Source organism: Sapajus apella, unplaced genomic scaffold, assembly GCF_009761245.1.
Source record: "Sapajus apella isolate SASKATOON/1434 unplaced genomic scaffold, GSC_monkey_1.0 scaffold22, whole genome shotgun sequence".
NCBI lineage: Eukaryota > Metazoa > Chordata > Mammalia > Primates > Cebidae > Sapajus > Sapajus apella.
In genome coordinates this window covers 16,949,340-16,963,341 of record NW_022436962.1, presented here as the reverse complement: position 1 = coordinate 16,963,341, position 14,002 = coordinate 16,949,340, and the positions used below count along the sequence as shown (strand labels likewise).

Genomic DNA, 14,002 nt, shown 5'->3' with positions numbered 1-14,002 from the left:
TATTTTTTTCACGTCAGGTTTATCTAATATTAAACTTCACGTTTGCTTAACAGAGCACATCTTCACAATAACAGGGTCCATTGCCAAAGGCAGCGTGCAGAGTGTCTGGAACGGCTCCCATCTCTTTCGGTTCACCTGTAAAAACATCTACGTGCTCCCTAGGACTGCATCTGTGGCTAGTTTTAAAGAATGACTATCCATGCAAATAGGCATAATTTCAGCATGAAATAACCTGTAAAAATCAAGAAAATGCTCAATGCTTAGATGGCAACAATATGTATATTTTTTGAAGCAACAGTGATTTCATCATGCAATCTTTGCTCCTGGTTTCTATAGAAAGATAAAATATTTTAAAAGAGCCTGCTTTAGGGTATCATGAAAGAAGATGATGCCTCTTTATATGTATTTTTTGTATGCTTGGGCATGAAATACTTTTTGCATGCTTCAAGATAAAATTTCCTGAGCTTGGAATGGAGATGGAGTTCTTAGTAACTCAAAATTGGGTTCAAAATTGAATTCAGAATGATTGAGACCCCTTCAAACACTAATAATAAAATTGGTTTCAGGAATACAAAAATGCAGTGACAAATACTACACAAACACATTAGATCTGATAAATCAGGTTAGCTGTCAGATGACAGAAAGAACAAGGAGAGGCTGAGACAAGAAAAAGGATGAATTATTTCAAAGCTCTGTTAATCACAGAAACACTTGCATGGAGGGGTGGTTACAAGGAAGACTTTTTGTGTGTGTAGATCAGCTTCCCCAAAATAGTTTATTGCCTGTATTTTAAAATTTTACATTTTTTCTATTTGTATGCAAATCTGTTTCTCTTTACTGTCACCTGCAAAGCACAAGGACCTCCAATCAAAACGTCGAACAAACTTCCTGCACTATTTTTTTTCCTCCCTGTTCACCTTAACACCCAAACTGGGCTTTCCTCCTGACATCCCTGCTATGGGAAGAACACCTCTGTCACAGAGACTTGGAAAGGACATACTGGTGTCACTGATGAGCACAAGGTCATCCCCAGGCATCCTTCCTTTTCCAACTGCCATTTACCTCTGCGTCAACTGCACTTCCTCTCATCCAGCCTAGGTATCAACAGCTGCATCCCTGCATCATGCTGGAGCCAAGAGGAAGGCTGTGCTCTTCCTAAGGTGGAAAGAAATGCTTGTGGGGTCTGTTAAGCACAAGATATAACTCCTATGATATTCACCAAACTAAACTAATATTTAGAATTCTATTTCAGTCAACATTTTTAGATTAAATAACAGTTTGTATCTGTCTTGGGCTAAAAGAATTTAAATACTTTTAGGTCTTGTAAAATGTCCAGCTGAAACATAACAAATAGGACAAAACAAGTGGGAAAAATAAGATAAATTATATAATCCAGCAAGACAAGGCATTGTATTAATAGGCACAAATAAATATATCTCAATATAGCTTAGACCCAAATTTGGAAATAAAGGTAGAGTGGTAGCACACACTGGGACCATCGCCCATGGAGGCCATAGGCGTGACGAAATAATAATAACCGGTTGACACAGCACTTTATTGGTGTCACATTTCATAAACTATACATATATATATACATAAATATATTTACTACATAAAAAAATGCACTGTTACATTATCATAATATAAATTAAATCTCTTAAAAACATTTTCCAAGTGCTTCCATGATATTACAGTTCAGAACTTAAAGGAAGCCATGGAATGACTTTATCATTGATATTTTAAAAATTCCTTTATTTCTCAATGTATGTATTAAGACATCATGTTTTACCTGAAATTATTATTAATGCATATTATATTTGCATTTTAACATCAATTTTGAGTTTCACCAGGCAGTATGATGCTTTTGATCAGCACTGGTGGATGCCCAAATCAGTGAGGATACAGAAAAATACTGATGGAGAATTTGAACCCAAATGTATTATTGATCAGATACACTTAGTCTATTCCTGCAAACCCCTCTTTAATTAATGTGAAAGTCTATATGGAATTTTTCATCATTAAATATTCTGTTGCATCACTTGGCATATAACCTACACAAGTGCTTTGGTAATTCTTATACAATGCATATGTTAACATAACAGATTCCTCCCAGAAAAAGGTATTATAAGAATAAACATCCAGGTATAATCAAAACAGTTTTTAACTACTCCAAAACAGTCTCTTTAATACCTGAATTATCTGACATTCTTTTCAACATAGAAAATTCTAAGGAAACTGATGACTTCAGGTTAGGAGGAAAGAATTTTCAGTAAAGAATTTCAAAGAAACACTGTACCGTGAAGTATAAAGTGGTTAAGTGCTCTACTTTAATAAAGAAGTTATTTCGGGGAGGAGGATTCAACTTTTACTGCATCTATCTGGAGTCCAGATTCTGGACAAAGAAGTGTTTCATTATGGTAATTATCCAGATAGTTCAGACAAATCTTTTATGAGACAGGGAGAGTGTAAGGTTGGCATGGTTTCCTTCTTGGATTATTTAGATGATCTGTCTTTGTTGATAAAATTATTTGAAGAAATTGTGCAAGCCTACACTTGACTTCTTTTAGACAATCATCTTTGGATGGGCCTCTGATCTACTTGGGTCAACCTGGTTATGAAATTTCAAATAGAGTATCCTTAACAAAGAGTATTTCAAATCAATCTGGATATTAGTGATTTAAAGGGGAAAAATCAGATGATCTGATTTAAGTGCCCCCTGAATCATTAAATTGTCCTCCTCACTACATTCAAGAATTTATTTCTGCTAATTAGCAACTTTTCCTTCAGAGATATTGGAGATATTTCTGTTCCCTATCAGGTTAAGAAAGTCTTTGATGTTTATTTTGAAGAACTCACTTGACATAAGTTAATATCAAAATTAACTAAGACTGCATTATCAGGTTTAAAATTTCCTGTCATAGTAGAGTTCTCAAATCATTTAAGATTCTCCCATCCTATCAAAAATTCCATACATTTTTCACCTTCAAAATGAACACAGAACATTTTCCGAGACGTCTAAAATATTAATTTCTACTTGTTTAAAAAGTAACAATTTATCAAATTGGTAAATAAGAGACAGAAATAATTTTAAGAAAAAACACTTTTTTCTTTTTGCAGAAAATTGAACTCTCTAAATGTCCTTTGAGAATGCACAGGCAATAGGATCTGAGAAATTCTTATGTGTATGTCCTTTCCAAGTTGTACAGGTACTTAATTAAAATATTATAATAATACATTATGTACAATCCATTTTCATATTATAATATCAGTAACGTTTTACAATTTCTTTTGTTAATCTTAAACCTAAAACTTCTTATATTAACATTGCAAATTCAAGACAATCCCTAACATAAGACATTCATGAAAAGAGGCTTGTCTGAGTTTTAAACAAATAAAGAGGAAGTCTGGCAACTTATAGAATAAGCCAGCTTAGGTTTTAAGATAGCATGTGCTGCTTATAGAGGAATGATGCTGGGAAATGAATAAAGTGAGAACAAAGATGCATGTTATGTATGCATGACTTTTTTTTCCCACAAGGTGGTGATTAAACTAAATAGAATTCTGCGTAATGGACACATAAAATATCAATAAGTGCCAAGCACAGATAACCCCTATTAAAAATAAAGCAAATGAACATAGCCATAGATGACATTTTAATTACCAAAGAACTTCAAAAGCATCCAAAGAAAGTATTGGGTATGTGTATGTGTGTGGGGGGTGGGGGAGGGTGGGGAAGGCATTAATGTTGAAGTCTACAGAATAAATGACATATACGATCTCATTTTCATGGAAAAAATAACCACCCAAACAACAAAATCAACCACCAAAAACCATTCACCATCTAACCTATTCCTGTGCAACTCAGTCTACAGAATTAGCCTGTTTAAAGATAATTTTAAAAGGTCAAGTTTAAAGAAGCCAGATATAGTGCTTACATGGAATTCCCAACAACCTCCCTTACACATCAAGCCACAGTCCTTAACTTCATCTGTTTCACTATGATATAAACATGTCCATGTTGTAACTCATGGACAAGTTAACACGAATACTCTCATTTTCCTTCCTCAACACAAACAGCCCATTTCATTTTGGAAACACTCAGAAGTTCTTGCAAGAAACTCTCCATAGAACTGACTTCCCTCATCTTGCATCAGAACAGAAAAGCACAGTTACCTTCTCATGTACTTGAGATTTTCTTTCTCCATCAAATTCATGTCTAGGACATTTGGCACATGTCTGGGACAATGACAGGCTCATTCTACTTTATGAGATTATTTAACATATGACTTGAAAGAGTCTATGCACATACCTATTCTTTCTGGGCAAGGAGAAAGCATGCTTTAAAAGATAAGCTTTAACAACAGTAACACTTTCAAACTGACTTTGGAATTCTTGGCACTTACACACCACTCTTGCTATCCAAACCATACAACACACACACACACACACACACACACACACTCTTGCTATCCAAACCATACAACACACACACACACACACACACACACACACTCTTGCTATCCAAACCATACAACACACACACACACACACACACACACACACTCTTGCTATCCAAACCATACAACACACACACACACACACACACACACACACACACACACACACACACACACACACACACACACACGACAGCTCTCTCTGCCAAGCACAGACCTGGGAGAAAGGCATAAACCGGTAGGAAGCAAAGAAAAAGTCAGTCTCCCTCCACCTGCTGCCTAAAGTGGGGGTGCTTTGGGCTGACTGGCAGACAGAAGCCTGGGACACATCCTCAGCAATAGTTTGCCAATATCCTTAAGAAAAATAAATACATACCAACTTGCCCCCAGCCCCCACCCCAAGAACTCACATGGCAGGGCTCAAAACAACAACAGCCCAATTCCCATTAGCCCAGACAATCCTATTAACCAGGACAACCATAAATTCATAAACCTCTACAACCCTCGAGCAAGCATTGTGGTCTAGAAATGTACAGACACACACAGACACAGAGGAAATTTGCACCTGTCTTTCTTGACACAACACACCTGTCAGGCCCTGCCCATGCGAACTCTGCTAACAGATTTCTGCCTACCTAGTTTAGGAAAGGAAATGAGTTTAAAAAAAAAAAATAAGGGAGGGCATGAGTAGAAAAGAGAACAGGAGAAGGGACTCTTCTAGCCTTGACTTTGAGAAGAGGCCACCCTGTGCTTGCTCTGTTTTCATAAGCTCAAGGAGACAGCACAGACCTTCTCGGAAAAATAAAAACAAGCAGGTGAGTTCCCAGCCTTCCCCCAGGCAGAGTAACCTTCTGGGTTGCCAAGAACAGCACTTTCACACTCCAACCTGCCTCCTTGGGCTATTAAAGACTAAGCATGACCCCTCCTTCTAGTTCTGCTCTCTGTCTGCCTGGAGGGCTCTCAATTTCCCAAGAAGCTGGGAAGGGGCCAGAGACCTGGGAGTCTGTGGAAAGCTACTTACTCCTCCTTTACCATCCCCACCCCCCATCGCTCTCTCCACCAATCTTCAGCGTTAGCGGGAGGAGTAGCTGGCTGGCACACCAGAAGAACCAACAACTTGCTTAACTGGACTTTGGGTGATGTCTGCACCCGCCCCCTGCTTCCCCTCTCTGCTCAGGCAAGATAGCAGCTCTTTCCCCCTCTTCCCGCCCTCCTCACTAGTCTTCCTAGGAACAATTACTCTCACCTCTCCTGTCCTCCCTCCCCAGTCCTCCGAACTGGGGCAAGCGGTAGGTACCACCCAGACGAGACCAGACCGAAGCTGCCCAACATCATAGTCTGCCAGCGATGGCTGGGAGATTTATTGCCTCCCATATCTGCTGGCCCAGAGCCCCCTACCCCTACCCGGACCGCGATCCTCCGGTCCTCCTCGCGCCGGTGCCCAATTCCCTCCACCACGCGACCCCCCGAGGGTCCCGGTGCCGCCTTACCCTACTCAACTTGACCCAGTCTTGGGTCCAGGACCTCGGGAGAGGGGCGCCGCGCGCGTTTCCCGCGACCCATCATCGCACTGCTCCAAGCCTGATTTCCACAATTCGGCTTCGACAGCGTTTTGAGAGGAAAGTAGCAGAGCGCCCCCCCTCCTCCCTCTCTCCTCCTCCCAGCTCCCGGTCCTCTGCTGGGGTTAAAAAGGAGAAGTGAAAGGTATGCAAATGACAAGCAAATTGGAAGAGCCGGGAAGAAAGGCAGCTATAATAAACAAGACAAAGAGAAAGGACTAGGGGACCGGCCCCGGAGTTTTAGCCCGGGGAGAACGGAAGGATGGGGCTCGGCGGAAAGCCGGGATCCGCTCGAACAAAAAAGCGACCCGGACCCCTCGCGGTCCTCTCTCCTGAGAAGAGAGGGCAGGGGAAAGAAGGAAAGGGAGCAAACGCCTCCTCACACCCCAGAAACAGTACACAAAAGGTGACAAGATCAGCGACAAGTCCAGCAACATCAGCCTCCCCCCCTCCATCGCCACCGCCACCCCCAGCCACCAGCAGGAAAGAGAGAGAAATAAAAGCCAAGCGGATCACTTACTCTTAGGAACTGGGAGGAGCGGAGCGCCGAGTTCCACGGAGGCTCCTGCTTAAAACTGTTTAGAGGCTATTTTATTATGATTCATTTAAATAATATCATTTTCTTCTGGGGAGGGGGGGAATGTGTACACGGGTCTGAGTAATGGGAGGCTCTTTTCTTTCCTTCTCATTCAAGAACAAGCCAGTGCAAGTGATTCTGGAAAAGGGGAGGGACTCACGAGGGGAAGAAGAAGATACTTACGCGGTGCAGGGAGCAGTGGGACCGAGCCTCTCTCTCGCTCTTTTTTTTTTCCTGCCGGCAGAGAGAGGAAAACACGCGCGCGCACACACGGTGATATCTTGCGGGTGATGAATATGATAATTGGACAAGGGACGGTGAGTCGGTGCGACAGCGAGCGGGGCGAGTGGGAGAGGGAGAGGGGAGAGAGAGAGGCGGGCGGGGAGGGGAGAGGAGAGAAGAGGAGCAGGGGAGAGGCGAGGAGAGCGAAGACGAGGAGAAGAAAAGAGGAGCGAAGGGAAGAGGAGAGGGCAGGAGAGGAGGAGAGAGACGAGCGGAGGAGAGGAGAGAGCAGCGGAGGAGGAGAGAGGAGAAGGGTAAAGAGAAGAAGAGCGAAGCGGAGAGGGAGCAGGCGGACCCGGCGAGAGCTCTTTTGCGCCGCTCTGCTTTCCCCGGCTGCAATGGTGTATTATTTCAGAGCGCTCCCTCAGCTGAGGGCTCCGCTCCACAACAAGATTTACTTTAAGACACAGCTGAAGGAAACAGGAAGACTGCACGTCACAGTCTATCTGACGTACCCGGCCCCAGCACCCAATCGCGAGGCGCCTTCGGATTCAAGGGGGGATAGCAAGGCAAGAGAACTTGGGAGGAAAAAAAAATATAAAAGGGGTGGGGGTGAGCGGCTGGGAAGAGAGGAGGGGAGAGGGGCCCCGCGCTCCCCCTCCCGGGCCTCCATCCCCGGCCCCCACCCCCACCCCCGCCCTGCCACTGCTTCGGGGCGACTGGATCGCCGCGCCTGGGCCGGAGCGAGCCATCTGCGGGCACTATGCAAAGCGGGAGACGGCGCGAGCGGCGCCCAGCTCACATTCGCTCTTCCAGGACGCAGGTCCTTTTTTTTTTTTCTTTTTTCCTTTCTCAGATGTAGCTGATCGAGTTCGCCGAGTGGCCGACAGAATGAGCGCTCCTCCGACTTGGGTGGAGGAAGGCACGGAAAAGTATACGGGAGAAAAAGTGGGGGATTTAGGGGTGGGGGTGGCATAAGAGGAGGGAGTGAGGGGATCTGTAAATCATTCCACTTTTTAAACGATCATAGGTAGTGTCAAGAATACGTGTCACCCTTGCTTCCGTTTAAAGGGGAGGTGGATAATAAAATACAGGTAGGTTTGGTATTAAAATAATAGGTGCCAGCGGTTTCGCATCGAGTCCGCTGCATCTGTTATTAGAAGAAGATCAACATTGGCTGAGTCCCAGTTAATCTCCAGTCCAAATTATTAGGAGGAAGAATACTTACCCTTGGTTACCTCTGACATTATTTGGATTGTAGGTAAAGCAGCCCTTTAAAATATGTATGTTGCAAACATTATCTAGCTATTACCCCTTACTAATTCACTCACCCCAGAAAGACCAAAGAAAGCTGTTCAATACAGGATTTACACAGTTTCGACTCCTGGCCAACAAACTTTAAAGTTTATTAGGCAAGAAATTTCAAGCGCTTAAATCTCGGGCTCCAACATAAAGCCCTAGAAAATTTACTTTGGTTTGACATTTCTTGCTTGAAAAATAGCCAGCAAGATTTCTTTAGATAATGTTGCTCTTAAAGATCTCCTTGGGCTTTGCAAGTTACAAATGCAAGCCAGCCTCCAGCCACAGCTAGAACGTCCCTTTCACCCGGCACAGAAACGGTTTTTAATAAAGCAGTAGCATTTATGACTTAAAGATCCTATAAAAGCTGGGACTTGCGAGAGCTGCGAAGCAGAAACATTCATACATAGTCTATTAGATGCTCATTTTTGTAGGTAGGAGGAGGATACGTATTTTTCATGTGTCCCTCAAATGTAATCAGATCAAAGGTTGAATCATGCTGTGTCGTGACAACAGGGTATTTACGAGACGTGTTATGAGTACACTGGCTAAACACTACCAATATCTTCTGCAACACACACACCTTTCTAGGAAATTTACAATTCCAGCTCCAAATTCATCAAACTGTAAAGAGGATATTAAGTCGTCCCTTTGAATAAGAATAGCGATGTTAGTATGTCCGAGTCTATACCCTGCAGGAAACTTTTGGCACGAATTTCAAACAGTGAAAATAAGAGAAAAAAAAATTAGGTCGGTCAGGTTAGGTGTCGGCAATAAGAAAAGAGACTTGCGGGAGCATCCCCTGCCGTCTTCTTGCCCCCTTTGCCGCCCCCAGACACTCCCCACCCCCCGCGTCCATTACGGAAACAACACAGAGAAGCGCACACACGCCACTCACACCTCCAACTATTGACTGTTGTAGCAAGTGTTCTAACCGGGATGTGACAGTTTAGGCTGGGAGCAGAAATAATCAACATGCCTATTAGATACAGGATGGAATAATGCTTCTATTGGTTGGGTCCCTTCGAGGTAAGCGGGTGTATTGAGCGGGGAAATTTGGGATCTGAGAATGGATCAAAGGTACTTCCTTTCTTATTTTTCGTCCTACTAGTTTTCTTTAAGAATCTTGGTTTGTACATATAAGCTAGCACCAGCCCACAATTAAACTGGTAGGAGTAAGGGCTATATACCTTTCCACACCTTAAAACCATCTGCTCAGTTTGACGTTTAAAAGGGCGGAGAGGAGGGAAGGAGGAGGAGGGAGAAGGGGGAAGAAAAGAGGCAGGGACACAGAAAAAGATTTAAACGCGAAAGAAATGGCTTGCACTTAAGTCCACGAGTTTGTGTCAATTGCACATAGCGCTTGAATGCACGTTTTGCGCACACCACGCCCGGGAATTGCGGCGGGAAAAGTTCCCCGAATACCCCAGTAAGTCCTGTGTCACGCCGTGGGGAAAAGCAGGCCTGAGTAGAAGTCGAGGCAACCCGCTTGGCGAACAAGGAAGCTCCCTCACCCCCTGCCTTGGCGGCGGAGGCTCCCGGTTCGCGACGCTCTGCCGCGGCGGTTCGCAGCCCGCATTAGGGCGCAGGAGCTGCCAGTTGAAACAGAAGCGCGCGCGACGCTAGGCAAGCGAGCTCGGTTCGCAGCCCAGCTCCGTGAGCTGCCTCCACGCAGCCCTGTCCCGCGTCCTGTCCTCTACTGTCGGGGTAGCGTACAGGCCAGGCTCCTGGAAACTTCTCTTGCTGGAGCTACGGCACTCTCCCGGGTCTTGGGCGGCCCTGGAGCAAGACTTGAGGCCCGGGCCCCCTATCTCGGGCGACTCCCGGTTTGTTTTCTGATAGGAGAGAGGCGATCAGTCAGCCTGGAGACGAGAAGTCGCCTAGATATTGGCTCCATCCCTGAAACCAGCCGCCAAGCCTAGGGTCAAGGCAACTCCTCCCTCTGCCCCATTTCCAACACAACCCCAATAACTTAAAAGTTAACGCAAGTTCTGACCGGTCTTGTAACAAACCCTATCCGTGCAGGTTGCATTTACTTATTTATCTGAAGGGTGATCTGTGTGTTCTTAGACAAACTCGCAGTTATCACTCGTGCATCTGGCTCTGGGTTAAATACACTTCGCCTTGACATTTCCTCGGTGTATGCTCGCCTCCTGTTCTTTCTTAAAGCGGTGGATGGGGGCAGGAGGGAAGACTGTGTATAAGTAATTTAAAACCTTACAAACAACTGTTATCAGATCCTAAACAAACCAATTCTGGGAATTTCAATCAGATTCAGTTGAGAGGCAAATGTTGACGTGGATTTTGGAGAAGGATGCCTAAGGACCTCCTAGTCACCCACCCACTCACCCACCACCACCTCCACTACCACCACTACCATCACCACTACCACCCCACCACCATTACCACCCTGAAGAAGGGCAGAGAGGAAAACCAACCCAGGGTGCAGGCCTGACTGCTGCAAGCTATCTAGAGGCAAAACCGGCTGACGGCCTCTCTCTCACTCTGTGCCCAGTGTGACGCCAAGCCCAACCTGGATTTGTTCTGAATAAGGGGGAAGTGAAATGCCACAAGATCAGTAGCAAGTAGCAGCTGCAGCGTTTTCTCTCCTGGGAACCCCACTGCTTAGAAGCCTCCCGAGTGGTGTTTGTTTTACCAACAGCTTTCAAAGTAAACAGAAGCCAATCACTCCAAATAAGTTGAAATATAACCCTTGCAAGAATTTGGATCCAGGGGTGCTGGCAGAAAGAAAGTAATTTTTCAAATGATAAAGAACCCACTCCCAAATAAAGAGTCCGCCACATTCCTTTAAGGAGAGCAGAATTGTCATGAAAATATAAATTCATCGAAAGGGCTCATTACAATAAGTTGACCTCGAAGAAAATCACTCTTCGCTCACAAAGACACACCCGCGGGGATGAGGGGGTTGTCAGTGATTGCAGGGACACACTACCACTTGATTTTATGGAAGTGGGAGAAAACAATCAAAGGGAAGTATGTTCCCTGCCCTGAAGTAGAAAAGTGTAGGCTGGGAGCTCTTCGCCGCCAACCCTGGCTTTGCCTCAGGCACCGAACTTTCCAATACCAAGATATTAACAGATGGTGGTGAGCACATGGAGGGCTGCTACTTACATAATCCAGCCACTCCGCCCGGCCGCCCAGAGCCCGGCGAGCCTCCCGCCAGGCCGCGCGCGCGCCTTCCGAGGGGTGCTCCCTGGCATAACTCGCCTTTCTCCGACCCCATCCAGCGTTTTGAGGGTTAGCATTTGAAGAGGCCGTGATTTTAAAAAAACCAAAACAATCAAACAAACAAAAACATTGATTTGGCTGTGCTTTATCTTCTTCAGTCCACAGTAGTGAAGAAGCTGGAGACCCAAAGGCCGAGAGAAGAGGAGGGGATGCCTTCGGGGAGAACGGGGTGCTCTCCCTACCTATCTGGGGGTGCCCGCGAGTGGAATTTACACAATTTACAACCCCCTTGTCCACCATCTTTGGTTCTCAAATCAGCATATCTTTCGCTGTCCCTTAAGTACGAAGGCTGTCTCGGGCCGCAGCCCAAGGGGAGTGGGGTGGGGTGAAGGTGTGAGTGTGAAGGGGACGCCTTTGCACGCGGGGGCGCAGTGGGCAAAGTTACGCAAAGCCTCTGGGCACCGCCACACTTCCGAGCTGTGGCAGGGTTTTTAGCGCTCGATCCCGCTCGCGGGGAGCCCCTTTCGGATGTGTGGCCGCCTGCTGCCTTCACGCCCTCAGCCGCCTCCCGAGAGGCCCTGTCCCTCCTGGTGTGCCTGTGTACCTCCTCCAGTGTGCCAGGCACGTGTGTTTCCCAAGCCTCCTCCCTGACTGCGACTTGGCCGCCGAGACCTGCGAGGAATACGCCTGCGTGTGTTGGAAAAGTTTCGGGTTGGGCGGGAAGTCTGGGAATCTCCTCTCCAGGCACTCGGCGGGAGCGGGGCTTCCTCGCCCGCGGCTGCCTCCCTATGCCCTCCTCCCTCCCCGGCCCGCCCTTCGTCGCCTCGGCCCCGCGCTAGGTGTCGGGGCCTCTGGGGCTGGAGAGAGCGAGCGCTGGATGCTGCGGCTGCCACGGCGCCGCGCTCCGCAGAGGGCGCGCCCCTCCTGCCTGCGCCGCCAAGTGGGGGTCCGGACCGCCCTGCCTGCTCGCCCGGTCCCTCCTCGCCCCGGACCCGCGGCACTTGCCTCTTCCCGGGCCACCGCAGGGGCTGCAGCCTTGCTCGGCTAGCCTGGGCTCAGTGCACGCCCGGGACGCAGAGGGCAACCACCTGCTCCCGGCGCGCCGCGGAGCCGGGGAACGTCGTTGTGGTAGGGAGCGTCGGCCGCCGCCAGGCCCGCGCTGCCCCGCGGCCTCCCCTCCCCCGCCGGCCGCCTGTTGCTGCAGGGACAGCCGGTGGACGCGCTCGACCTAGGAGGGAGGCTCTCTCCCGGGACCACGGGAGGGGCGGGCACGTTTGAAGGGATGGAAATCTCCCTTTCTGACCACCCGCTTTCTTTTGTCAGTTACTCTAAGGATGTTTGGCCGTTACTTCCAGCTTCCCTCTCTTCGGTCTTTCATGTCAAGGGTGTGAATTCGGGGGTGCTCCATTTTCAGGGGCTTTGGTGATAGAACTGAAGTTTTCCTTACTGTCCATCTTACCAGAAGCTTTTATTCAGATCGAGGGGTGGGCTAGAAATAAATAGGTGTAGGCCTGACGGAGCGAAAAAGGGACACTCCCAGTTTGGATGCATTTGGGGAGAGAGTAACTGGAAAGTTGCATTTTGTTTAAATTAGAGCAAGATGAAGTTGAAAGCCAGATTTCTATAATTTTTCTGGTAATATTTCTTTTATGAAGTATCTAAGTGTCTGTTTGTCATCATTTTGAGATCAAAAGGAAAATCCATATGCTGTATAGTTTTTTGAAATTGCTACTTAAATATGTTTTAAATGTTTTGTCCAACGTGGAGTGGGCTGCTTGGAGGCAAGACTGGTGACAGGAATAGTGGGATGGTTTGATGTGGAGCGGTGCTTCCAAAGGCCTGTCGAATCACTGGAATCACCAAAGGAGTTGTGCTTTTTTTTTTTTTCAATAAAGATTCCTGGGCCCACCCCAGTGAGGTAATCAGCAGAAGGACCTGGGAATCTGGGGGCCACCCTGTGTCTCCAGTTACTGCTCAGCTCGTTTGTCACTGACTCTGTGACCTTGAGTGTCTTACTTAATCTACTTGAGCCTCGGTTCTTTTTTATCTGTGAAGTGGGGATAATATCCAAATTGTAGATTTATTGAGAGACTCCTACAGAACTAAACTTGTTCAGCACATGACTAGTGCTCAGTACTTGGAAGGTGTGTTGCCCACAGATGTGTGCTTTGTACACTGGAGCTGACATGTATTCTTATAAGGACCTGTGCCTAGCCCCAGCATTTTGGCGAAGCCAGCTGGACTGGCATGGAATATGTATGTGTATGCACTTTTAGCTTATGCATAGTTGCCACCTTCAGCACTTTATATGCTTTTCCCTCCCCCACCTTTTAGGCCATAAAATAAATTAGAATTGGCACCTTTGGAAGCTAGGCCCTGTGCTCTTGGACCTAGAACTGTCCATCAGGCCTACTGGCAAAGGGGTGAACTGACCAGTCTGAAGTCTTGCTTCCTCCTCCACTCCACCCCCATCTTTTTTGGCCCTTTCACCTTTCAGCTTTATAGATGGCAAGCATTTCCTAAAGAAACGGATGGTCAGACCAATGAAACCACAGGACAAAAAGTTGTCTTCAAAAGGAAATGAAGAAGAAGAAGAAGAAAGAAGAAGAAGAAGAAAGAAAGAAGAAGAAGGAGGAGAAGAAGAAGAAGAAGAAGAAGAAGAAGAAGAAGAAGAAGAAGAAGAAGAAGAAGAAGAAGAA

At 46.4% G+C, this 14,002-nt stretch overlaps 2 protein-coding genes across 9 annotated transcripts in view; one reads left to right on the top strand and one right to left on the bottom strand.

Annotated features, from left to right (window-relative positions):
* PROX1 (prospero homeobox 1) overlaps positions 1-6,872 on the bottom strand; it is a 52,497-nt gene extending 45,625 nt beyond the window's left edge. For 3 of the 8 annotated variants that reach the window (XM_032289217.1, XM_032289219.1, XM_032289220.1), the window contains exon 1: positions 6,777-6,872. The gene's annotated coding sequence lies outside the window, so the exon portion shown is untranslated. The other 5 variants (XM_032289214.1, XM_032289218.1, XM_032289213.1 and 2 more) reach the window with 5 other exon arrangements.
* Positions 5,662-10,036, top strand: LOC116559079. The gene is made up of 5 exons (XM_032289499.1): positions 5,662-5,746; positions 6,122-6,161; positions 6,838-7,427; positions 7,672-7,747; positions 9,616-10,036. Exons 3-5 carry the CDS (start codon positions 6,884-6,886, stop codon positions 10,034-10,036), a joined length of 1,041 nt encoding a protein of 346 aa, XP_032145390.1. The 5' UTR covers positions 5,662-5,746; positions 6,122-6,161; positions 6,838-6,883.
* The last annotated feature ends 3,966 nt before the right edge of the window (positions 10,037-14,002 follow it).

What these genes read in the sequence shown, in the direction of transcription:
- LOC116559079 (XM_032289499.1), top strand. Translation starts at nt 6,884, where the DNA reads ATGAATATGATAATTGGACAAGGGACGGTGAGTCGGTGCGACAGCGAG. An exon ending in AAAATATAAAAGGGGTGGGG is followed by an intron (nt 7,428 to 7,671) that starts GTGAGCGGCTGG and finishes TTCCTTTCTCAG; the next exon opens with ATGTAGCTGATCGAGTTCGC. An exon ending in GTGGAGGAAGGCACGGAAAA is followed by an intron (nt 7,748 to 9,615) that starts GTATACGGGAGA and finishes TTGGCGAACAAG; the next exon opens with GAAGCTCCCTCACCCCCTGC.